This window comes from Grammomys surdaster, unplaced genomic scaffold, assembly GCF_004785775.1.
Source record: "Grammomys surdaster isolate TR1022 unplaced genomic scaffold, NIH_TR_1.0 367, whole genome shotgun sequence".
Taxonomy (NCBI): domain Eukaryota; kingdom Metazoa; phylum Chordata; class Mammalia; order Rodentia; family Muridae; genus Grammomys; species Grammomys surdaster.
In genome coordinates, this window is record NW_021604786.1 from 6251716 (window position 1) to 6278859 (window position 27144).

A 27144-nucleotide genomic window follows, 5' to 3' on the forward strand; every position below is an offset into this window, starting at 1 on the left:
AGTCTGTCTGTCTGTCTGTCTGTCTCAGACTGAGCTGTCCTTTTCTATAACTCCATTCTCCTGGTTTTCTCTACTTCACACTGCCTTTGGTCCCACACAGGCACGTAGGAAAAGGTACTAAGAGCCTTCAAGCAACCAAGCACTTCTGGAAGTCCTGCTCCAGCACCCACACTGAGAGAGATGTTGTACATCTGTAGGCATTTACACAGATGCAGGAAAACTATTATGTCCTGTGTTATGCAACAAACGTACAAAGAAACAAACAAACAGAAAGATTCCTTGAGAAGACATACAGAAACACTATATAATGACTACTACTGGTGAGTACTATTGCTTCGTCCAGCCGGAGTCACAAACTTTATGGTTTCAGTTTTGAGTTTTGAGGTGTTTATTTAGCATGGAAGTGCTTGCTGGAGTAAACACAGAAAATTATAAGTTCCTATCTTTTATCTTCTACCCATTGTTACCAACGGCATTCTCCATAAACTCACAGCTTTGTTAAGTGGTAAGGATGTCGGACCCCGTCACACCGTTCCTCAGTACTGAGCCTACTTTCCTACCCAGATCATGTCACAGCTAAATACTTTAGTATCAGGAGTATAGTTTTTTTCTGGTATAATGATCCAAACTCTATTTTGGCATTTCTAGGAAAAGATTAATTCCTAAATTACACACTGGATTGCACGTCCTACAACAAATGTCTAGTGAAGACATCTCTCAAGACTGGGGATCTAATCTTCTCCTTTTTCGGGTGGGGAGACATAGGAAAGGCAGAAATGAGGTTTACAACTACGTCCTATGGAATGACACCATTACTGCCAGGACAGGACCTGAGCGAGGCCCATTTTATTTGCAATAAACAAATATAGGTACTCACCACTGTTACTGCTCTGCAACTTCAATTTACTCTTGTCTTTGGCGCTCCTGCTGAGAACTCCATTGGGCTTTGAGTCCTCTTCGACCTCGCCTTTCCTCCTCTGCAAATCGTTCTGCTTCTTCTTGTAGGTCGGCTTTGGCTGCCGTTTAGTCCTCTGCTCCGACTTGCTTTCGCTCTCATCTGAGTCTCCACTTTCAGAGGCAGATTCGTAAGCTCTTTTGGCTCTTCTCCTGCTGACTTTTTCATCTCTGCCATACTTATCCACAGCGACTCTGCCGTCTACACTATTTTGTATATCATTAGATGTAGAGGCTATTAAGTTGACAGAACATGGCTTAATAATTTCTGATACAGAATTCCCTGAATTTTCCATTTTGTTAGTATTTTTATCTTCTTCTGAATGTCTGGTGAGCCAGGCCTTCTTCAGTTTAGTGTGGTAGTTGGGCTGACTGGGCTGGGCTGCTGGCCCACTTCCTACACAGATTGCTTTGTTACTTGCAGAGCAGGTCATGGTGCTATCCAGAGGAAGAGAGGCTGCCGCTGTCTGATTTCTCACAGTATTAAGTTCAGCCTCACCGACATTACTATTTTTATACTGAGCTGCAGCCAATGCTGCCTTGTGCTTTTTTAAATGAATAAAATCAGTTGTGCCTGAGAAGCCGGAGCCAGGCTGAACACCACTTCCTGTCTTACTACAGGCCAGAGTGACTGGAACTGTGGTGCTGACTTTGCAATCCTTTGCTTGCGCCACTGACTGACTAACACTTTTTGAAGTACATTCTAAGGGCGTGGAGGCCGAAATGGTATTTGATAAAGAATAAACTGCTTCTGAACCACCCAAGCTGGAGACACTGGTGGTAGTGGCAGCAGATGTGAACATATCTGTCTTGGTAGTAGTAGAGACTACATTTACAGCAGACATGACTGAAGCAGGAACAGTGCCCTGGGAGATAGCCTCAAAGGTTTTTTCAGATTTCACATGAGCACTTTCTAAATTCACATTTGGTAGAATAATTCTTCCAGTCTCTCCGCCTTCTGGTTTGAGGTAATCTGTTTTATTTGCCCCAGATGAAGATCTTTCACAAACTTTGGAAGCTAATGGTACAGATGGCACACTATCAACTTTTGTACTAGAAGGTGGACGAACAATGACAGATGCCACAGCCGCCTGAGACTTCCCACTGCTCTTTTCCACAGGCCACTCAGCTTTCTCCTTACTGAGGTTGTTATTAGATCTCCATATTTCCGTTAGACTCTGATCAGAAGAATTTTTAAAATTTGCCTGAGAGTCTTTTGGCTCGGGAATTAGAGTTGGAGGCTTCTGAGATTCTTGAACTTTACCAGCAGCATTTACAGGCATCACTGGAGTTAGCGTTGGAGGGGAAAGGCTACTATAGCTGCTGTCCTTTCTTTCTAAACTGTGATGGATTGGTGGATGGAACACTGGTGCCCTGTGCAAAGCAGGCATGCTGCGGAGTGCGTTGGTAGAAGAAACAGTCAGATGCGTGGGACTCCTACAGTCACTTCTGAAAGTTGTTACTGAGTGGGATGCACTCTGATGGGGAAGGTGCTCTGGTGTCTTGCCAACTGAACTTTCACTTTCTGGTTGGTGTTTAATCAAAGGTGGAGGCTTCGAAAGAGATGATATAAAAGAAAGAGTCTGAGGACTGGTTGTTGCAGAAAGGTTATTATTTTGTTTCTCAGTGTAAATATTGGAAACTTCTTTGGGTGGGTAGGATCTTGGTGGCTCATTGACCACACTATTAGATAAAGTAGTGAAGTAGTTACTTTGGGGCAAACTCTGAGGCACTGAGTGCTTCATCTTATAAATCTCTGACACTGGGCGGTCTACATCTTTATCGGGTTTGATAGCATGGCTTTTAGGACTAGAAGATGACGGTACTACTCTGCAGTAACTCTCTCTTTCAACCTCATGACCCTTGATTTTGGTTGTAAATGGAGCCACATCAATACTCTCTTGAAGAATCCGACGATGTTCCTCCTTGTATTTGTTCAGTCTCTCTCCAGTCTCCTGAGGTGGCCTTGGACCCACAAAATGCCTATGCAAGTGACAATCTTTTCCTGCCTGTGACCTATTAAGATCCAGGTCACCTTTTACTGAAGTGGATGCATTAGACCGTAATGGTTCCAAAAAAGCTTTCCTCTCCAATTCTCTGCAAAGAAAATAAAGATTCCTGTAATCACTTTTTCATACAAGATGATTTTTATGAAATGTTACTCTATTATGAAAGCAAACTGTTTTGATATTCTCTAAAACTGGAATATACACCAGTATGAAAAGAACAGAGAAACATGTAGTGACTTATACATATAATCACACTACTTGGAAGGCTGAGGCAGGAGGATTGCAATGAGTTCAATTGCAGACTGACGCAATAAGGCAAAACACAAGTTAAAGAAAAGAATCTCTTCAAAGTCTAGTTTAGACACCAATTTTAAATAACTATTTAAAAAGTGAATTAAGAAAATCACAAAAGACAAAGGTATGTGTTAAGTATTAAGCACTGGTGAACTTACTCTTTATGGTGATCTGCTAATGTCTTTGTCAGTGGGGGACTGGAATGCACTGTCATCTTGTGAGGTCTGTGAGGCTCTGCACTGGAAGGTCTGACAGGAATGTGACTAAGTAACCCAATACCATCCGCTGAGGTCACAGGAGTGGGCTGATGTAACCAAGGACTGGGAGAATTCTATTAAAAACAAAACAAACAAACAAACACCCCTACATTTTAGTTACCAAAACAACAGCAACAGAAAAACGCAAACCTAAACTGTTGAGCTGGGTAGACTGTCATATGCTTAAACCTAGCACTCAGTTTCATAGCAAGACTTCTGACCATAGTATATTTATAAAACCTAATATTTTTAAATTAATCTGGTGAAAAATATTAAACTTTAACCAATATTAATCACATAGACTTTTTATATTCAACTTAAAACAAATCAACATTAAAACAGTAACTTCTAAAAATATTCCTTCACTAAAAGCAGATATAAAGTACCATTAATTGTCTAGAAACCTCATTTTATGATTCCCTATGATCCTAACACCAGAAAAATTGGTACTTACAGCAAAACCAGAATGTTAGACCTAATGTATTATTCCAGTAGAAGCAAAAATTATAATCAAGTTTGTCTGTCGATTTCCCCTTTGTAATGTAAGAGTTCCTGCACAGCTCCCAGACCATCACATCTAAGGCCTAAACGTGTCCGACTGTACTCGGTAACCAGACACTGTCAGGCCGCTACAGTAGGAGGTATAAAAGCGGTAACACAGCTATGTTTTCCCTGACAGTATGCTGCCTGTCTGCAAGGTTAGTACTTATATGGTGACACTGACATACATGTTAAAGCCCATACATCTAATTACATGTTTAAAAACTGTTTTCTACACTGTGACTCAATATAACTCAAGAGTGTGCTTTGTAAATCTGTCATTTGGATGAGTCACATACCAGGAAACCTCAAACCACCTTTAATTTGAGTAAAAGGACCTTATAACTCGTATCACCAGTGTAAGAGCATGTACCACAGAGAGAGCTTAATGATAAGTTACAGTTCTAAACCTTACATGAGAATACTGCACAATGATCTACAAGAGGAGGAGTTCAGCATAAAATGACACAGAAGGCCGCAGTCACGGAAGACTCAACGACAATGACGAAACACGTTTTCTTATCAAGTAGCATTTAAAATCACTTCCTCATCTAGTGGCTTCTGCTTATATTATCTGATCATCCTGATTACAAACATCAAGTTAGAGGATTTTTTTTTTTTGCTTAAAATGCTATTCTAGTTTACATCTTTGTATTCTTAATTTTATATAAGTAAACAAAAAACTAGCATAAAACATTTTAAGGTCTTATAAACAATCTGTTCTCTCTTTTGCAGAGTTTGGAGCTTGTGGAAGGAGATCAGAATCTACTTGTCAACTCCTGGCTTCTGTGTGCCTCTAGCCTATCTTAGTGCAGGGTCGACTGCAGCTGCAGTGGGCACATGATCATAGGCTTGCTTTATTCTCAAGTGAAAATGTGCTCAGTGATCGGATGCTTCCTTTCCATTTGTAATTTCTACATTCTGGGATGATTTAACCAGAAACTCCACTGGGTTTCAAGTCACATGATCAATGGCATATGATCACAGATGCAAATAGTATTCAGACACTATCTCAGAAACAAAATCAGGAGGGATGAACTTGTGATTCTGGAAGCACAGTCCTAGAACGGAAACCTTAACAATAGTAAATGTGCCAGTACTGGGGAGAACCAATTGTAGTGACCACTGTTCATTACATTAAAGAAACCCAAAGCTCATAGGAACAAACTACAGGGGACTTGCTGAGAATAACCACAAGAAATATCCTGAGACTGCCAACTGCTAAGTAGGTGTTCCTAACTATCAACACCAGCCACTGCAGCCTGGATTAATGGCACTCATGACCTCATCACTGACACCTAAAATCACTTCTCTGACAAACTTTTGGCATCATGACAATACCTGTGTCTGCTGTCATTTCCAATGCAACGCTAAATATAAATAATATTATTCCTGAAATAAATAAGAAATTTAGTAGCAAGGGCTACCAAATCACTCCTGACACATTATGGATCTTGCCCAAAACATGGCATGAAAGGGGTTAAGTACATGTGCCATCTGCATGAAAGTACTGTTCCTAAAAGCTATGTACTGAAAATAACTCAGATGTCCACCAACAAAAAAATTACTAAACAAAATGTGGCAGGCACAGCAGCAGAGTCCTTAATTAGCATGGATAAGGCCCCAATACTAATGACTGGGTAATGTATCCCTACCTACATACACAGGAAATAAAGTAGAATGCAGCTTTAAAAAATGGCCATCCATCTGTATAATAGTGTGTGAATATGGATGAACCTAAGGGACATATTAAATGAAGTAAGACAGAGAATTAGAGAAATATTAACTGAAAGTTGCCAAAGGCTGGGAGAAGGGAATTAAATGTCTAATAAGTAGAGTTTCATTTTACAAGATAAAAAAGTTTATGGCTTGTATACTGTTCAAAGATACTTGACCCTACTAGGCTGTCAGATGGTTCACCAGGAAACCTGCACTCAAGCCTGACTGCCTGTGTTAGAGCCCCAAAAGCCACATGGCAGAAGGAAACCCAAACGCAGAGTAAGTTGTCCTGTGACCTTTACTTGAGTGCTGTGGCACACCATTGCAACACATGCACAACAGATGGACGGGTGGACTGATGGACGGGTGGACTGATGGATGATGAATAAGTAAATAAATGGATCAATGTAAAAGGTGGAAAAATTTGATACTGCTTATTCAATTGAGAGCTTGAAAATGATAAAAATGGTAAATTCCAGGCTGCTTTTACTACAAGTGACGTGGTATGTAAAACAGTTCAGGAGGAATACTTAAAGAATACATGATCAGCAAAAAGCCAAGCTTGCTTCATGGTCAGAATTTAGCAGTGATCTCTGTTCCCTTACTCTTACTGTCTGTGTGGCATTAGTGCACAGCTAGTTGCTGGAGGAAGCACACGTGGCATGGAAGAGTGGGAGTCCCATCTTTCCACCCTCTGCAATAACGTTACTGCAGAATTTAACATGATAAAAAGTAAGGTTTCTATACTTTTCAAAGACATGTGACCCTGCAATAATGTCACTACAGAAGGAGTGCCTAACTTCAAATGTCCTTAAGCACAAAAAGGCACTTAAAAAGTCCTGTTTTGAAACATCCCATGAACATAAATGACACAGTCAGCTGTTCAAGGACTAATATATCATTTAAAGAAACGTATTTTTTAAAAACTTAACTATTACATATAATTTTAAGCCTGTACTTTTATTACCAAAATACATACCATAAATCACGGTCTAATAGACAGTGTGACCTATAAAAGTTAAGTCCGGTGAGGTTATTATCCATCTGCAAACCAAGCACGACTGGGAAATCTGTACTACTTTTAAAGTACCTATAGAAGATGGCTAACAAATACATGCTGCTCCGCATGTACCTACCGAGAGTGTCACTTACCCTCCTTAATGAAGCTTCGGCAGTAACTGCATTTTCTGGGTGAACCCACTTAGAAGAAGGGAGACCAAGTCCTGAGTATGCATGTGTTCCATTTGGATATTGCCAAATAATTGGATAAAGTCCAAGCTGATTATATGAAGCGGAAGGATGGGCTTGTCCGAGAAGATGAGGTGACTGGTGCTGTAACAACTGCTGCTGCTGCTGGTGTGCTAGTGCTAAATGGCTCAAGCTGCTTGCATGAGCACTCTCTAGGCGTGGGTGGCCACCGAGTAAAGAGGCAGTAGGCACTCCAGGTAACACAGTGGGAAGCAAATGAGGGTGATGGACAGAATGGTGTGGACCACTACTGAGAGCGTGAGTGTTAATGGTAGGTATGGGAGTTTGACTAGATGCCCCAGCTAGTAAGTGGGGTCCTGGTGTTAAGGCAGGGTGATGGGTACTTGGGTTTAAACAGGTTCTATGGGATGAGGAATGAAGAGGGAAAGGATGCTGGCTCAGAAAAGGTGAAATGTGATTAGCTCCTGTTTCTGGTCCAATAAGAGCAGGATCCCTATAGACTGTGAAGTGCTCATTTTTATCAATGATTAGAGGGCTCTTTGTAGTTTCCAAAGCACTGCCTCGAGTAGGAACCGGATGGAAACTACCTCTGGATAACTCATGCTCTATTTTACTGGCCAGTCTTCGCTCACCAACAGCTTGACTGTTCCCGTAAGCAGCCTTAGACTTCACAGAATCAGGAGAATGAGTGATCTTGGGTTTAACAACTTCAGGTGAAGAACTGGATTTTGTCTTCTGAGTATCTACTGAAGTAGTTAGTTTAGATTTTATAGTTTCTAGGGGTGGACTTCGCTTATGCAGCTGATCCTCTGTGACAGAAACTGTATTTAATGAAGCCATGTATGAGACATAGTGATTTCTCTCTTTCTCCATATCTCGGTTATCATTTCCTGAAGGAGTATTTGTAACACTTGATTGAGTTAAATCCACTTTCACTACATCACTGATCCAGTTCTGATCACAATCTTGCTTGGCTGTTTCTAGGTATTTAGCATTTGAATGTTTGGAATCACTAACATTTGGATCCATGTTCTCAGGTGTCTGGAGACTAAAAGTATTTGAATTTTCCTGAGCCACCCTCTCTGAATGAGTGTCGTTTTTGATATCCATAACACATTTGGGTGTTGGTGTTCTGGACACTAACCTGTCCTTTGGTAATAATTCCACTGTGCGTTGGTTTTCCATATTGCATTCTTGAAGGAGTGAATCATTAGAATTGTGGTCAGCAACTGTGGCTTGCTCAGATGAACGGAGAGTCATTTTGTCTTGAAGGTGGCTGTCCATGGATTTGGGCTTCTCCCCTTCTTCATGGTTTTTATCTCCCTGCATCTGGTCCCAGTGAGGCCGAGTATCTATTAGGATCTCTTCTCCTGCCTTCTCAGCAGCCTGAGATTGTCCCTCCTCTCCATTTATCTTTGAAGTGACTTTATTTTTCAGTTCATACTCTGGTGTTTGTTCAGAGGACTTCTCAGTTGTTCTCTTGCTTGAGTTTTCCGGGTCACTGCTCTCAGAAGCGTCGGAAGCATTGTCCGTCCGAAGCCTCTTCATGCTCAGCCTCTTTTCATCCTCCTCGGGTTTCCGTCTTTTAGTCACCACATGTTTGTTTTTACCTTTAGGATTTTCTGTGATCAAAAAAAGGAGAGATTTCATTTTTCATGATCAATAAGTGTATTTTAATGCATTTTTATTTATGAACATGCCCTTAAAAAATACAGCAGGTCTAGCTATGTAGGACGACACATGACACATGCCTTTAATGCAGTCACTCAGCACACAGATCTCTCTAGCCAACCAGTGAGCTCCAGGATAGCAAAGGGTGTACAGTGTGTAGTGAGACTCTCTTTTTCAAAAGCAACTTTTAAAAACTGTGTCCTACCTCCTCGTGATACGTAATCATATTTATCTTCCTTCATCTTCTCTTCATCAGGGATACTGCTATCTGAGCCCTTCCTCTTATTGGGTCGAATACTTCTTAGTTGCTGTTGCTGGTGTGTGTTCTGTTTTGGTACAGCAGCTTGAGAGTTCATTGCTGGCCTGGGACTATTTGCTTGAGCACGTGTATAATGACTCTAAAAATAAATCGACAATGATTATATTACTATTTGATTTTGAGTAGCCTGAGGAAAAGTATTTTATTAAAATGCATTACTAATAACATACATACGTGAACAGTGCTGATATTTTGACTGGCACGAGACCTGCGTCGTGATGTAATGCCAATATTTTCACCTTTTAACAAAGAGTGAACGACATCATCTAGAAAGGTCATTTGAACCATAGAAGGATCGACATTCTGTGGTTCTAGTACCTAATCCATGACATAAAACAAACATTAAATCTAACAAACTGACCAGTATAACATTAGTACAATTTCTTTACTCAGTTGAACTATTTACAAATCAATTGGGGAATTCAAATTTGTACAATACCACCTGCTTACATAACCAATTTTAATTACAAAAGACAAAATTACCTTTTCCCTTTTGTATTCACCATAATTCTTAAAGGAGAACTTTATTAATTAAATGTGGTATGAGAACTATGTGTGTTTTGAATGTGTTCAGTAATGAAAAGAAACTACTTGGGAGATATTTATTATTGGAGAGAAGGAAAAAAAATCTCAAGTTTTAAGAAAGTTAGGTTTTAATGGGGTGGGGGAGGCTAATCAGTTAGGGACTGCCTTTTGTGTGTACTGGAATAAATGTGACATCACTATCACTTCCTGACCTAAAGTGGCCTCAGTGTAACATCAGATACATTTAAACTTACTAGGTTTATTTAAAAACCTGTATAGCCAGAGAGATGGCTCAATGGGTAAAGGCACTAACTCTCAATCCCCAGGACCCACATCATGAAGTGAGACCTAAAACTTGTCCTAGGACCTCCATGGGTGTGCTGTGATAGTCACACCTATAAACATGTATATATGTACACACAAAAAAATTAGTAAAATATAATATTGTCAGATGGCAGATGCCTTTAATCCCAGTGCTCAGGAGGCCAAGGCAGGCAGATCTCTGTGAATTCAAGGCCAACCTGGTCTACAAAATGAGTTCTAGGATAGCCAGGACTGGTTATATAAAGAAACCTTGTCTTGAGAATGCAGGAAGGACCTATATTTGCCTTGTAAAAATATCCTTTTCGAAGGATTACTTGAGAGGCTAGGGCTAGGAGTTGGGAGTAACATGCACTCAGCACTTGGAAGGAGTGCTTAGTATGTGCAAAACCCTGGGTTTGAACCCCAGCACCAAAACTGTAACTATTTACCTGATCATTCATAACGATCATGGTGCGGGTGAAGAGATCATGATGAGTAATTATGCCAGTAAACCACTGGGTGGCAGAATCTTGTCTATAGACTCTCACTCTGTATCCATTTAATGAATAAGGACCTTAAAAAAACAAAAAAACAAAAAAACAAAAAACAAAAACAAAAGAAAAAAGGAAAAATAAAACAAAACACAAGGGATATCTTAAATGAAGACATTTCCCATTTAGGAATACTTAGGAATTACCTTTTAAAAGCAACAAAGCTCTGAGAGAAGACGAGAAATACACAATGTTTTAAAAATGTCTTAGAGGAGACGGATGTATCTTAGCTCAGAATGCAAATTATTATAGACACTGCAACACATAGAGTATCTTTGCAATAATAAATTAGGAAGAGAACAGGACACAATGTAAAGTTACAGTGTTCTAAAATATGGTACAGAAGTAAAACTAGTTAAAAGTTTGGGACAATGAGCTCATGTCTGAAATTAGAAAGTAATTTATAATTTGGTTTATGGGACAGGAAGGAGGAGCTAACCACCTTACACCCCACACTGAACACAATCTGAAGTCAGCCTCATATATTTTTGCCAAAGATAGAAAGGGATTATTAATACTTTAATTTTTTCTTCCCTAAGGATATAAATAAATAAAAGTCTTTAAAAAAAAATAGTGTGACTATGTTACCAAACTTTACCAAAAGTATGGGGTAAAGCCAAGCTCAACACACTACATCATCTAACCACAGGCAACATTTTTGGATCTCTATACTTAAAAAAATACCTTTAAAATCTCTTTAAATGACATTATTAAACACATGTAACTTGGAAACTGTCTTTATATCTGATATTAAGAAACTGTCCCCCAAATCAGCCTAGGATAACAAGAGGATAGTAGCTTTATTTAAAAATTTGAAAAACAAAAAATTGGGGCTGGAGAGATGGTTCAGTGGTTAAGAGCACTGACTGCTCTTCCAAGGGACCTGAGTTCAATTTCTAGCAACCATATAGTGGCTCACAACCATTTGTAATGGGATCTGGTGTGTCTGAAAACAGCTACAATATACTCCTATACATAAAATAAATCTTTAAAAAAATATTGTACAGAATAAGGTGATGACCTCTAGACATGAAAGTATTCTGATAGTTGTTGAGTAGGAAAAAGTTGCAGGAAGTCCAATTTATATATTTGTTTGTTTATTTATTATGTTTGAAAGTCTCCATGACTAAAGATTCAAGAAGACTTCACTAAGAATTAATACCTAGCTGATCTGCTGTTGTACAGTAGCATATAAAACAGAAGTTACATCTTCACAATCACTGCTTACTAATACTTCATGACATGAATAGTTTTGCTTCATTTTTGTTTTTTGAAACAGGGTCTCACTGTATAGTGCTGGCTATCCTGGAACTCAATTTGTAAGACCAGGCTGGCCTTAAAACTCATTCTGAAGTGATGGAATTAAAAACTGGCATGAATTTCAAAGACCGAGATAAATATGGAAACGTAACAAAATTGTATTCTTTGCGTTCAACAGCATATCAACAATTTAAGTCATATGTCTTAGTTTCAATACAACTTCACAAAAACCTTCTATTTTCCACATGATTTTACTGCTATTAAAACAAATTACTTGGAATTATAAAGCCGGTCTGATTTGAAAATCACATGTTCTAGCAACCCTGCCACTAACTAAACAAAGCCAACAAAACTGAAGCTTGCATCTGCTAACTGTGTGGGCACACGGGGACACTTATGGGACACCAGCAGCGGCTTTAAAAGACATCAGTCAGGACTGTGGGCAACCCTCCACTGCAAACAATACTTCTTTTTTCAGGAAGGACATACCTTGAACAATCTACATTATGGAAATGTCCCTATCAACAAAACAACTGTGAAGTTATAATTCCATGTGCAATGTATCAGTGAAACTGTAAATTTTATCAAAATGTTTATTTATACTTTGCCAATTATTTTCTGGCAGACTACATGCAATTAAAACTACTAGACTGCATTACTGAGCGATCAAAAAAAAGTTGGCTTAGTTTCAGAAAATGATGTGCAACTTTAAAATAGATACCTTGCATAAAAATCTCCTGGACCTTCTGTTCCTTTACCCAGACTTTCACTTCCGCATGCAGCTGTGGGTTGTCCCTGAGTATGGGCTTTAGGCTGTCTATGTCGTCCTGAAATTATAAACAAAAAGAGAAGGCCTCATTACACTTTGGTAACAATAGTGCTAAAACTTTGTTTTCTACGTTCTAAGAACCTTAATATAAAAGTATAAACACAGAAATTAGTTTTCTTAGCAACGATTTCAATATAGAATAAGAAATTATTCAGTACTGAGACTTGATCCTTGACAACTACTACCATATTCAAAAGTGACACCAAACAACAAAATTTGGTTTTGTAAATCTCTTTACTAAGGCTGTCTGAATTTCTGTTAATCAGTCCCCTCATCTGTAAGGCAGTTACTAAAATCTGCCATTTGCCTTAATAGGCTATTATAAGGCTTTATAAAGTAATGATACTATTTTTTCCTAAAACATTCAATTCTTGCAGTAATGTTGGTGTCCACATGCAATTCCAATACCATGAGGAGGCAAAAGGTTAAAAAGTTTAAAGCTAGCCAGAGCTACCTAAGAGAGAGTCAGTCAGAAACAAGTGCCAGGTATGCTGACCACCTTCAATATTAGCACTTAAAAAGGCTGGAGCAGGAGGATAGCTCCAAGAGCCAAGCCAATTTGGTCCCTATAGTGAGTATGAGGAAAGGAGGGAAAGCTGGAGAGCTGGCTCAGCAATGAAGGACACTGGCTGCTCACAGAGAAACCCAGGTTTGATTCCTAGCACCAACACAGCAGCTTACAACTACCTCTAACTCCTGTGCCAGGGAATTCAAAGACCTCTCTCTTCTAAGCATAAGGCCTGACAGACAGACAGATAAGCAGGCAGGCAGACATACACACATACACCCCACATACTACTTTTAAAAACCTACAACACTTTTCATACCTTTTAAAAACATGAACTACAATTACCTATACAAAAAGATTTTTATTTTTGCCAACGTAATATATATTTAATTTTTCCAAAAGCAAGTCACTTGGGTACCGAAGGAACAGCACTCTTGATTACCACTCTATAAGCTACATCCTCTTTAATGTCAGTTATAACCCCTAGCAAATGACAAATAGGAAAGTTAAATTTGGCAGTATTTCCTTTGCTAGGAAGTATAGAAGTTCCTGTAGTCACCTTGACAGATGACTTACCTGGAGAGTGTGGCCTCTAGGCATCCCTGGGGACAATGATCTCAACTGCAGTAGTATGGGTGGGAAATCCGCCCTGTGGGCAGCACCATACAACAGAGGGATCTTGGAGTGTTTAAGTGGAGAAAGTGAATGGAGGAGGAACACGCATTCATTGTTCACTAGTCCTGACTAGCAATGCAATACGAGCAGCTTGGACTTTGGCTTCCTTGCCATGAAATGTTAGCAAGAATAATCCTCTTTCCTCTTAAGTTAGTTTTACTAGGGTATTATTATGTCACAGCAATCGGAAAGGGACAAGACAGAAACAGAGACTCTGGAAGCAGGGTTGTGAAGGTATCAAATCACAGCTGTAGAGTGTTTTCCTAGCTTGGCAATCTCAGGCCTATTGTGGTTGCTCATCCGTGTACTCCAAGTACTGCAGAAACGCAGGTGAGGGAAACTGCATCGAGTTCTAAAACAGCCTTTACAGTGAGCTCTGAGCAAGCCTGGGACTGAGAGTTTGACCAAAAACAAACAACAAAAACCCAGTATCTATCCAGGGTACTTCCTCACAGACACTCTGCTGAGTTCAAGGGCACTTGTGGTCCACACTGAGATTTTTCTCACTCAGCACAACCTTTCCTTGGAATGATATTTAATTGCCTACATTGCTACTCAAATTTTGTGGAGCACCTGCTTCCAACTGTGTGTGTGGCACATATGTGCCTGCTGCCTGCAGACGCCAGAGGGAGCTTTGGGTCACTTATGATTAGAAAGACAGAAGGTTGTGAGCTGCCATGGAGATGCTGGGAATTAAGTCCAAGTGCTCTGAAACATCAACCAGTACTCTTAATTGCCAGCCTTGCTTCCTATTTTTATTAGGAGATTTTTACATATATAGAACATACATATTACTGAAGAAACTGTTCATTTTGTTATTCTTGTCCTTTTTTGTATTTACTTTTTAAACTTTGCTCCTATTCAAGTATGACAAACTGTCTAAAACTCCTATTATTATAAACTTAATTTAAAGTGAAAAAGAATTAAACTACAGTATTTTTCAATGAATATTTTGAATTTTCTTAGCTACCTTTGACATTCTGGGTTGGAAAAGCAATTTTGACCTAAAAGCTGTCTCTGAATTGACAGAAGAACAATCATAGTATTTGTTCAATGGAATTCCAGTCATGACAAATGCTTCAAAGCTAGTCATGTGTGCGGAATAACATAAGCACTACTTGTATACTGAGAACATCCCCATTCTCAAACATTGAGATGGGTGCTGGGAGGAGCAGGGGACACTGCATAACACAAAACCAAACTTTAAGCTCAATGGAAAATGGAAAAGGCAGATTTGTTATAATGAAATGAAACCGTCAACAACTAAACAAAAAGATAATAATAATGCAAATGGTTTAATATAATTTACTAGCATAGGCCAGAATTTTTGAGTAGAAAATATTTCTTCAAAGGAAAGTTCCTTTAGCAATGGCTTTTAAAATCATTTGTCTTGCCAGACATGGTCACACACACAGTTATCCAGCTCTTGGGAGGCAGAGGCAGGTGGATCTACAGTGAGTTCCAGATCAGCCAAAGCCAGGCCTGAAACCAAACACTAAGCAAGCAAACAATGACAACAAAAACCACCACCAACCCAATGTATTTTACCTGAAAAGATAACAAAAGTATTCTTTGTCTTTATTCTTTTCCAACTAGGAAAGTTAATGCAACACTTTTAAGAATTAGTTACTAAATCAAAGTTTTGTTAGCAGAGTTTACTTGATCACTGGACTTTTATACAATAGGTACTTGCTAAACTGCTTGCCTGTACTATGGCAATTAATCCTCAATATACCACTATAGCACTCAACTCTGTCTCCATTTTACAACATGACAAAGCTAAGGCACACAGAATGAGAAGATTTGCCAGCAGTGATGTCTTTATATATAATAAATTTTATGTACATACATACAAACATACACACACAAATATAAAACACATATGTATTTAATAGGTAACCAAATTACATTTTTTAAAATCATATTGTGTATGTGTGTGCCCACATGGATGTCAGAGGCCAGCCTGAGGGAGTGAGCTCTGTATCATGGGATGGGGCCAGGGAATCAAACTCATGTTATCAAGCATAGCAGAAAACCCTTTACCGGTAACCTTTTATCTTAACACAATGTAAAAATAACCTCTTAAACAGTGAGTAACTAATGGCATAAATTGATTTTCAGTCTTTACAGATTGCCGTTTTGACACAGGTAAAAATAACTTTAAAAAATGTTCTAAAAATGAAAAGTACTAGAGAGACAGACTGGCACGTAAAAGTGTTTGCTATCAAGCCTAGCAATATGAATCCACATGGCACAAGGAGAGGCACAGAGTGTGTGTCCCAAGTTATAACCAAGGATAATCTCAGAGGGTGGGAGTGACTATTAAGTCTAGGGCCTCATGCAGCTAAGCATGTTTTAAGATTGAACACCACTCCATCCAGTTAATCTCGGTTGATTCTAGCAATAACTATGATGATTATTTTTTCTACTAAACAGAAAATCACAAACTAAGTACTCTTCTCCAAAGTATCCAGTTGGAAAGCACATAAGCAAGAGTCACATCAAGGCCCTTTTTACCTTCCTTTAATGATTCATGTACTCACAGAATCAAATGTGTGAAACTCTGCTGTGTTTTCAATACCGTATTAGTGACATGGTCTCATAAAATGAGGGAACTTCTAAGTTACTAATTTATAAATAAAATTATAATTTATCAAACATAATTTACCATGACCCTCAACACCTTTAGGAACACAACACGACAGCCTCACTTCCCTGTTGAATGATGTCTCCTTCAAAGACAGCAGCAGTGCACTGCAGTGTGACGCATGCCTTTATTTCCAACACCTAAGAGGCAAAGGCATGCGGATCTCTGTAAAGTGGAGGCCAGTTCACCCTACATACAGAGTTTTAGACTAGCCAGGGCTATATAGCAAGACCTTGTTTTGAAAATAAGAAAGGGGGGCAAGAAGTAAAAATAATCCACAGGGATTTTTGTTTGAGATAATTTTCAAAATGAAATCGTTAGATAAGAAAATGTAAACAACTGTAATATCCCTGCAATTTGAGAATTTTCAGTATCATAAGACCGCCTCTATCCTAGGTTACTAGAGTGAACCATACTATTTAAAACAATTAAATAACAAAGCCAAGTCAGGAGTGGTGGAGCAGACTTTAATCCCAGCACTCTGGGAGCTAGAGGCAGGTAAGTGTACACTTAGTCTCTAAGTGTAGTTCCACTCTGGTCTCCATAGTGAGTTCTAGAATTGTCAGGGCTACACAAAAGAGATCCTGTCTTTAAACAAACAAACAAACAAACAAACAAACAGCTATTAAAAAATGTTCCCTTCTAAACTGACACAATTCTTTTTGATGCCTTAAATAATACCTGTGAAGGTTTTAAAGAATCTAGAAAGCAATGAAGGAAATGTACTTTCAAGCCCTTTTTGGACATGGAGTGCACAGAGCTGAGTCACCTGCTTACAATATCTGCTAAGCACAATTTACTATCTGTAGCTTCCTCAAACTAGGCCGAGGACCTCTTGAATGCTTTTTAAGGTCATAACTGAAATATTTGAGAACACCTTGGGTTTAAAAGAAGAAAAAAATGCAGGACACGGGAGTTCAATCTAAGTAAAATTAAAGTAGTCTTCCAAACCTCCCTGGGTATAAGCTAACAGAGTGCTATGGCTAGGTTCTATCAAGGTGACCAGAGTGATCTGAAAGGAGGAGCCTTGGCTGAAAATGCCCCCATAAAAATCAGGCTGCAGCTAATCCTGTAGGGCATTTTCGAAATTAGGGATTGATGGGGGAGGGCTCAGCCCATCGTGGGTGGGGCCATCCTTGGGCTGAAGATCCTGGGTTCTAAAGAAAGCAGGCTGAGCAAGCCATGGGGAAGTAAGCCAGAAACAGCACCTCTCTGTGGCCTCTGCATCAGCTCCTGCCTCCAGGTTCCTGCCCTGCTTGAGTTCCTGTCCTGACTTCCTCTGGTGATGAACAGCAATATGGAAATGTAAGCTGAATAAGCCCCCCCACCAAGTTTCTTTAGTCCTGGTGTTTTGTTGCAGCAATAGAAAGCATAACTAAGGCAGAGAGTATATACATAAAGTTTCGTTTATGACTCTCTGATTCTTACAGAACTAATCTTGAAGTTCTACTCTAGTTTTTATATGAAATGAACATTCACTTAAAATGTGTTTATATAACTTCTAAATTAATCCTATACTATAGATTTCTGAGCTATGTTTCACTTTTATTCATTCAACTATGGTCAGGATAGACATATATACATACAGCTGAGAATTACTATACCATTCATTCCTCTTAAGAATAAAGAGAGGGTTGGATGCTGAAGAGCTAGCTTAGCAGTTATGAGTATTGGCTGTTCTTCTAGAGGCCCTGAGTTAATTCCCAGCACCTACATGGTGGCTCATAATTGCACATAACTCCAGGTTCACAGAATCTAGAGCTTTCTGGCCTGCAGGAATATTAGGTGTGCATGTGGTATGTACACATTCATACATGCAGACAAAATACTTATGTACATAATATAAAAAGTCACCTTTTAAAAAAATTCTCATTCAAATTGGACTGATTCCTGGGGTTAGTCATATTTGAACTCAGGACCTTTGGGAGAACTTTGATTACATACATACATACATACATACATACATACATACATACATACATACATCTGCAAATACATGAGATATGTATTATTATGAAAATAGCAATAATGAAGGTCTGCACGCACCTCTAATCCCAGTACTTAGGAGGTACAGGATGCATATGCCACATTGGGCTAGACACACACACAGAGAAAGGGGGGGAAGAGAAGGGAAGGGGGGGAGGGAGGAGGGAGAGAAAGAACACAGGAACAAATGGGGGGTGAGTAACCTAAAATTAGTTTTGTGGTAACATAAAATACTTTAATAAAGGATAGCAGTGTGCATGGTGTACTTGACAATGATATCCCACCCTTATTTTTTACTGTTAAACTGATGTCTAATATAGGTAAGAATTCCGACTATTAAAAAAAAAGGGGGGAGCAAGGCATGGTGCTATATATACCTTTACTCCCAGCACTAGGAACATAAGGCAGGCAAGTATCACTGTGAGCTTTGAGGCCAGCTCACATGATCTACACTGAATTCCAGGCCAGACAGGCAACAATGAGACTCTGTCCTTTTGTTGTTGTTGTTGATTTGTTTAAGATATGGGGAGTGTGAAGGTAGAGGATTGAACCATGTGAAAATGCTTGCTACCATTTTCTAGGAAGAAAGGGTATTTGGGTTCAGCATATATGTACCTTAGTGGTAGAGCACAGACATGCTAAATTGAAAGGACATGTGTTTGTTCAGTCTCTAGCACAGAGAAAAACTAATTTTCTAAAAACACTTAGTTTTAAAATTTACTCAAACTATGATAATTCTATAAATATATGAGTTACATATGAATGTTACTAAGCATAATTTAAGCTTTTACAGATACTCATAGGAGTAATTATTATTGATTACTATGTTAGGAAGCAATCATAATTCAAGTAGTACCTTATTTTTTACTTTCTTTTCTCAACTTCTTGTGTTATCAAAGCTACAAATCTACCACTTTTAAAACATTCTCCTTTGGCTGCTGCTTCTTCTTCTTTTTTTTTTTTTGTGGGGTGGGGTGGGGGGGTAGGGTGGGGGCGGTGTTCTGAGACAGGGTTTCTCTGTGTAGCCCTGGCCGTCCTGGAACTCACTCTGTAGATCAGGCTGGCCTCAAACTCAGAAATCCGCCTGCCTCTGCCTCCCAAGTGCTGGGATGAAAGGCGTGCGCCACCACTGCCCGGCCTCCTTTGACTGCTTATATTCCACTGTACAAGAGACTTGAATTAGACAGTTTATCTAATTATGTTTGAAATGGTCTCTGCCTGTGGTATTAAATTTACTATCAATATATTTTATTGGACAGAATTTTGAAACCTAGTGATGACTGATTACTGTGTCAGGGGTCTGAGAGCACATTTGAGACAGTATTCCTGCCAAGAACATTCAACATGCCAAGTTACCACTGAAAAGAAAATTGTCCTTTGTAAAGTGAAAAAAAAAAAAGTGACTTCTTTGAGTTAATCTTAAAAAAAATACAAAAGGTACTTGATGAGTACCGGAGATGAGGGAAAAAGCTTTCCAAATGAATCACACATGAAACACAGAAGGATCAAACAATGGAGTGTGCTGAGGACTCTTAAGAATGTACTAAGTATGGATCAAATGCTGAGAGGGAGCGCTTTAAATAGTGTAGCCAACTGTAGGTGGGACAACAAACAGCAATTGGAGGAGACGAATAAACAAGGGAAGACAGGAACCTAAAGCATCCCCAGGACCTAATCTCAACAAGAAAATGATGACTGTCATTACAAGGAATTTACCAGAATCAAAAATACAATCACAATGCTGAACTCATCATGCTAGACAGTTTAGTATTGTTTTCATCACTGCAATGGTACAGACCAGCTGTGTCCATCCCAGGCCCTCTCCCCCCCACAGACTGTTCACAACATTGTCACCAGGACTCTACAGTGCTCCAATTACAGGGCTGCACCACCACCCAGTGGCCACCCTCAAAATTTGTTTTTGTTTTTGTTTTGTGGGGGTGGGAGGAGGAGAAGAGGTGTCTCGATTTCTTTAAGACACAGTTTCCCTGTGTAGCCCTGGCTGTCCTGGAACTCTGTAGACCAGACTGGCCTGAAACTCAAGAGATCTACCTGCTTCTGCCTCAGTGCTGGAATTAAAGGTACAGACTCCATCCTCTCAATTCTAATGGCTTCAAAATTACTCTATTTTATCATTTTGTCATAGAAGTTATTAAAATGTTTATTATGACAGAGTTTGCTTATTGTTTTCATTATCTATCATACCTCCTGTAAAATTTAAGCTCTATGAGGACTGGAATTTATCTTGGAAGTACTCAGAATATAGAAATGGCTAAAAAACAATTATCTAATAGTAGACATGAGATTTTGTATAGAATCTGATCCAAAAAGAAAAAAACAAAAAACAAACAAACAAACAAAAAAACCAAAAAACTTGAAACCTGACACCATTTAGGGTGAGTTGTAAATTACTAAGCAACCAAACTGGGAAGTCACTTAATATTAAAACTACAACAGGGAGAAACCGACTAACGCAAGTAATGAGAGAGTAGCTATTTTACTTATTATTTGCATGAATACACATGTAAAAAGACACAGATGAAATGTAGCACATGGGACTTCCTTTATAACAACACAACAAGCGGAAGACCAGATAGATATAAAGACTGTAAGAGCCAGAGGAACCAGAAGTTGGGTTTGAGATTGTATCTCCTAGAGATGTCAATGAGGCTACACCCATGAAGACTCATCAAGAAGACAGGCTAAACAATGACAACACCAGGGGAACATGCTACCAGGGAATGAGCCCTAGCATGAGCTATATGGACAACTATGCAATGCTGAGTGGGGAAAACGGTCTTCTGGGAAGCACCTCCCAGTGGGTTATCCAACAACAACTAGTTAGCCCAGAAATATATGCACACAAGTAACATTAGACAGACTAAACCAGTTGTGTTTATTTTAGAATGTTTGTAGGTGTGTGTGTAAAAGAAAAAGATGTCATGGATTTTGGAGTGGGTCGGGTGATATTGGGAGGGATTGGAGAGAGAAAAAGGAAAGGGGAATGTAAATATATCAAAATTAAAAAAAAAAATTCTAAAATTGGAGTCCAGAGGCTTGGAGGATCATACAGGTTCAAGGCTAGCATTAGCATGCAGTCAATTAAAAAGATACTCTAGGGATACATAATACTTGGTCTCTGTGTAGCCCTGACTGTCCTGGAACTCACTCTGTAGACCAGGCTGGCCTCAAACTCAGAAATCCGTCTGCCTCTGCCTCTCTGAGGTGTGCTGGGACTAAAGGTGTGTGCCACCACCGCCCCAAAATACTTGGTATCAATGAATAAGCAAAACCATGGGGATGGGTGTGTGTGAGGTTGTGTGTCTGTGTGCACGAGCGTGTGTCAGCTGGAAGGGTACTTGTTCCTGTTAACAACCTGAGTTTGTTTCCCAATACCAAATGATGCTAGTAACCATCTGCTAACTCCTGTTCCAGAAAACCCATAGCCCTCTGCTGACCTTCAGAGGCACCAGGCACACATGTGGCATACATACACACACGCAGGCAAAACACTCAAAGTAAAAAGTAAAATTAAATCTTAAAATCTTTAAAACCAAGGGTGACTTCAAATGAGACAATGTTGGTCATGAAATGATTCACTGTTGGGAGCTGAATTTACCATTCTCTGGGTTGAAAACGGAGAAATAGCTTGACTGTTAAGAGCACTGGCTGCTCTTCCAAGTCCTGAACTCAATTCCCAGCACCCACATGGTAGCCCACATCGGTCTGCAACGGTAGTCCCATGAAATATGATGCTCTCTTTTGGTGTGCAAACATATGCCCAGATACACACTCACATAAACAGAATAAAATAAAATTAAGGGGAAGAAAAGGCTTAATCACATCATTCAAATTCTACTCCAAACCCTCTGGAGGCTTCCAATCGAAACTTGTCAAAGCAAAAACTTTCCTGCAGCCTGTGAAGCTCCACTTGAATACCCTCATCACTGCTAACATCTCATCACTGCTATTGTCTTCTAGTCTTAGAATGACCTGACTTTGTGGCCTTGCCATTTTCCATTCTAGTTGATGATTTCTAGCTCCATTTAGGGTTTATTTATTTACTTTGTGCAGACGTGTTTTTAAAATTCTTTATTATATATTCTCATGTGTACCTGCACGTAGATGACCAGGAACAACTTAAGGGTCAGTTTGGTCTGGGGATCAAACTGAGATCATTAGGCTTGATGGCTCTTGCCCTTCCTTACTGCTGAGCTATCTCACTAGACCTCTTTGAATCTAGAAAGCTCACCCCACCCACCTTTACTCCCTCATACAACCAAGAAATATTGGTAAAACTAAGAAACACCAAATGGACTTATCTTTGAGACAAGAAAAAAAGGAGGCAAAAAAAGTACAAAAATAGGTCTAAGAACAGGAAGTTAGGGGGGTTCCTGCTGTAACCTCAATTTCCTCTGTGCAGTAGGAGAAAGGTCATTTACTAGTAGAAAAGAAGGAAGTTTAATAGAGAAGTGATGATTTGGAGTAACTGTGTAAGGAAATACAAGTTCACAGAAGCATACAAAATATGCCAGAAGAAATGAAGGGCGCATCTGAGAGTGGTGACAAGGCGGTGACTCCCACATGCCGGGATGATTCATGGTGTACTTCAGGGTTCAGGGTTCTGCAACGGAAGTATAACATGTCTGCACTGTCCCACATGTGACACATGGATTGGGGCTGGCACTGTTGCCAATGCTGGGCAACGTAAATTTAGGACATGTAAGGAAAAACAAAAGCTTTAGAACAACCTCCAAATTGAGCGCTCCACCACACAAACACACCCATCCATCAGAACTATCCCTTCTGCTGCTGAGGATCAGAAACGGGGATCCTCCTCCACAGGCAAGTCTATCACTCAGCTGGGATCCAAAGCCAAGATTATTCTAGCATGGAGAATTAAAAGTAAACGTGACAGAAAATATAAGAAGCATGCAGGAGCTAAACTGTTGGCTGCAAAGAACCCTTCACAACCATTGTTCCTAGCCAACAAAAAGGTTGGAGATAGCTCAGCAGCTAAGAGCACTAGTTGCTCTTGCAGAGGACCAGGGTTCAATTCTAAGCACTCACATAGTGGTTCGAGCCATCCGTAACCCCAGTTCAAGGGGTTCTGAAGTCCTCTTCTGACTTTTGCAGGTACCTGGCATACAAGCAGTACACATACATACATATACACATGCAGGCCAAACATTCCTTTCCTTTTTCCCTTCCTTTCTTCTCTCTCTCTCTTTCTCTCTCTCTCTCCTTCCCCCCCTTCCTTCCTTCCTTCCTTCCCCTTCCTTCCTTCCTTCCTTCCTTCCTTCCTTCCTTGTTTTTCAAGACAGAGTTTCTCTGTGTAGCCCTGGCTGTCCTGGAACTCACTCTGTAGACCAGGCTGGCCTTGAACTCGAAATCCGCCTGCCTCTGCCTCTCTGAGGTGTACTGGGACTAAAGGCATGCGCCACCACTGCCCGGCCAGGCCAAACATTCATACGTATAATTTTTTTAAAAAGTTGAGATTACATAAAGAACAGAAGAATCTTGGTTGGAAAAAAAAACCATACACACTGAGGAAAATAGAATACTGTAAAATTTAATAATTATGTGACCCATTAGTTTTGTGCAGAAATGTAATGTTTCACTAGCTATGTATGAAACTGTGGGCTTGTTTTGAGCACATCTCAAACGTCTAAGGGCATCTTGAAAACATATACACCAAGGGCTGACATTTATACAAAAGGCAAGGCCCACCCCTCTTTCTATATTTCAGGGATTTAAACCCAGGGCATCATCACATATGCAAGGCAAGCCTTGTACTTACTCATTTCCTGAACCTACTCTCCTTGAGTTTGATATAAATACCATATACATTCTCTTTTACACAAAAATTTCAGAACACAATGTGTGCTTTTGCATATATTAACAAACAGAAAAGAACAACAGTATAATGAAAAATGGTATTGTGTACTACTTTGTAAATTAAAAAATTATGTAAATTAGCTTGTTTGGGTAGTGTATGCACATCCGCTAGTAAAACGAAGAGCTTAGCAGAAAGGAGCCGTGGGCTCAGATGCAACACCACAGAAGGACAGCAGTTATTAGCAGTAATTAGATTTAGTTACATGACTGTATACCTTGCCAAGCACTCTGACAGGTGAGATCTCTGCTGCACTAACAATTCCAAGCTCTCTAATAATTAACCTGTCTATGCCAAGGGGTCAAATTTCCTTAAGACAGACTTTTATAGTTGTATGAATATCTAGATATGCATGTCTGAATAAAATCTCAATGAGATCTAGCAATTTATTCTATTCTACAACCATACAATTATATGTACTGACTTCAGTTCCTCTATAGCAGCCATACCACGGAATGCTTTCCAACAGAAGCAAAATGTCAGGCACATGCCACCAATTAATTTAAGTTTGCTCATACATATGCAATAAATATTAAGAGTGCTTTCTGCTAACACTAGGCACTGTATGTACCGCAGGTTGAAGACTACAGATTTCAACTGCCATGTCGCTACAATTACAGTCTTCAGGCTCTTTTGTAGTACGGAGCCTCAAGCTGTACACAAGAAACTAATTCCTTGTGATAAAAAGTGGGTGTAAGACAAATGATAAAAGTTATCTTTCTGTGGAGCTATCAAGCTTTTCTTCCTGTGGTTTTGAAGTCCATATACTATATAAAATGTCTTAATCCTGGGAGCATTATAAATGAAGAAATGTTACAAATTTAGATTTTTCTATGAATTACAGCAATTTGTATTAAAAAAAAAAAAGGCTACTCTCCAAATGGCAAAGAGAATACACACTGTTAACTAAGAAGCAGACTTATTGATTCCCACTCAGAGACCATGTGGAACATACTTAATTTTAAAAAACAAAAAGTTTACTATTTTACACCAATTATAAATCACCGGACTATGAGGACTCCCATTTAAGAACAAGTGTGATGGAAGCATATTATGCAGTTATAATTAATAGCGTCTCCCAATAGCTAGGTTTAGCAGTTACTGGCAAACAGTGAGTGAAGTAAGCACTTGGTATGGAAGACACCACCTCACACCTAACAAGCCATATAAACGCTTTATTGTAGCTGATAATTTCAGATTAAGCAGGCAATAATGCTCTGAAGGCATCTACTTTGCCAGCTGTCTTAGAACTGTGGTCCAACGGAGCTGTGGCTTTGACAGTACTGCAAAGGGGGAAGAAGAAAGAGGGTTTCTTTCTTCTAAACTAAAGACCTCGAAGTGACAAGAGCATTCACTATGGAGCCACAGGAACTTGCCCTCCAGCAACTCAAGACAAAACAAAATAAACAATAGATATCAATAGCACCAGTGACAATATCTGTGAATTGTCACTGGTGTGCAGGTATTTGGTCAAAAACCAGTCTTCATGTTTCTACAAAGAGCCTTTTGTAAGTAAGAGGATTCTAAGTAATGGGTTACCCTCCACAATCAGCTTAGCTTTAAGAAAGCTTCTTCCAAGGAAGACTGGTCCTTTATGATTCCAGACTGCGTTTGAACCCAAGGTTGGCCTACTCAGTAGATTCTACCTTTTTAAGTATCTCCAAATTTCATAAGACAACTTCCACTTTCTTCCCCTTCTTCTCTTTGTTTCTGTTCCTATGGGGAAACATTCGTGTCTCTCATTTTTTCTTCCCCATCTTACTTTTGTTTTAAGCACTATGAAAATCAAACCAAGACCTTGAACATCAGTAAGTGCTATGCCACGAAATCCACATCTCCAGTCCCCATCCAATTTCTAAGAAGACACCCATATCGGTAGTTTATAAGCACTATAAAATAAACTACTATTTTAGAACTTGCATCATGAGTGTGTGTAATGAAGCACATACCCCTTCCTTTACACTGACAAAGAATCCAGCATGCTGTCAGTCTTCAAACTCACAATGACAGTGATGGCCAGGTACAAGTGAATGGCCTGATGTCACAGCTAAGCAACCACAGTTGCCCTTTTGCTCAAACCTCAAACATCTATTTTCTACAAAGGTCTAACCTTTTGCCTAATAGCTTATATAGGAGTTATGAAACCAAGTTTTATCTAGAATATTCATAAAATTTCAATGACAGAACACAGTAATAGTTTGTTAACAATCATTTGAACAAAATATATAGCTGTAAGAGAATGGGGATGATATCCTAACTAAACTATATGAAACTAGCAAAAGGACAGACACATAGACCAAGGGGATAAATAGAACGTGCAGAAATAAATTATAGTACAAATAATCAGCTCAGTCTAATTGTAACTAATAATCACTGTTAAAAATCTTTCCAACTAATGCTGAAAAAACAATTTGGTTCCTTAGCTAATAATATTTCTTAAAATTAAATCAAAATGGATCAAACACTTAAATTAAGAGCTATAAATAAAACTCTCTGAAGAATACATTCAGAAAATCCTAATGACACCGAATCTGGCAATGATTTCTTGTCTGTGACATCCAAAGTACATCATTAAATAAAAACATTTGTCCATCACATGTTACCAGGAGAAAAAAGAAAACCAACAGAATAGCTGCAAGCCATGTCCTTAAGAAAGGACTGATATCCTGGGTATCTCATGTTTCTGACTCAAAAGAGATTTTCCAAAGAATGGTTCTCATTCAGATAGTGAGACACTATCTGTCAGAAATTGTACGGAAATGCAGATTAAATCATACATATAAGGCATGGCTTTATTTTCATTAGATGGCTACTACACAGAATAAAAGGAAAGTAACAAGCAAGATATTGAAAGAAACTGGAACCTTGTGTATTGATAGACACAATGAGCTGGTGAAACCAGCAGGGAAAAGAGCTGCTGTTTCTCAGACAGATGTTAGTTTGAGAGAGAGAGAGAGAGAGAGAGAGAGAGAGAGAGAGAGAGAGAGAGAGA

At 39.2% G+C, this 27144-nt stretch overlaps 1 protein-coding gene across 11 annotated transcripts in view; it reads right to left on the reverse strand.

Moving 5' to 3' along the window:
• Jmjd1c (jumonji domain containing 1C) overlaps nucleotides 1-27144 on the reverse strand; it is a 140450-nt gene that overhangs the window by 30607 nt on the left and 82699 nt on the right. For 5 of the 11 annotated variants that reach the window (XM_028780266.1, XM_028780265.1, XM_028780264.1 and 2 more), the window contains 7 exons: nucleotides 12333-12438; nucleotides 10250-10374; nucleotides 9147-9290; nucleotides 8859-9051; nucleotides 6926-8604; nucleotides 3416-3588; nucleotides 878-3051 (listed from right to left, as the gene is read on the reverse strand). In XM_028780266.1, the coding sequence (XP_028636099.1) occupies nucleotides 878-3051; nucleotides 3416-3588; nucleotides 6926-8604; nucleotides 8859-9051; nucleotides 9147-9290; nucleotides 10250-10374; nucleotides 12333-12438 (4594 nt within the window). Of the gene's footprint in view, nucleotides 1-877; nucleotides 3052-3415; nucleotides 3589-6925; nucleotides 8605-8858; nucleotides 9052-9142; nucleotides 9291-10249; nucleotides 10375-12332; nucleotides 12439-27144 lie in introns of those variants that run through there. The other 6 variants (XM_028780269.1, XM_028780270.1, XM_028780274.1 and 3 more) reach the window with 6 other exon arrangements.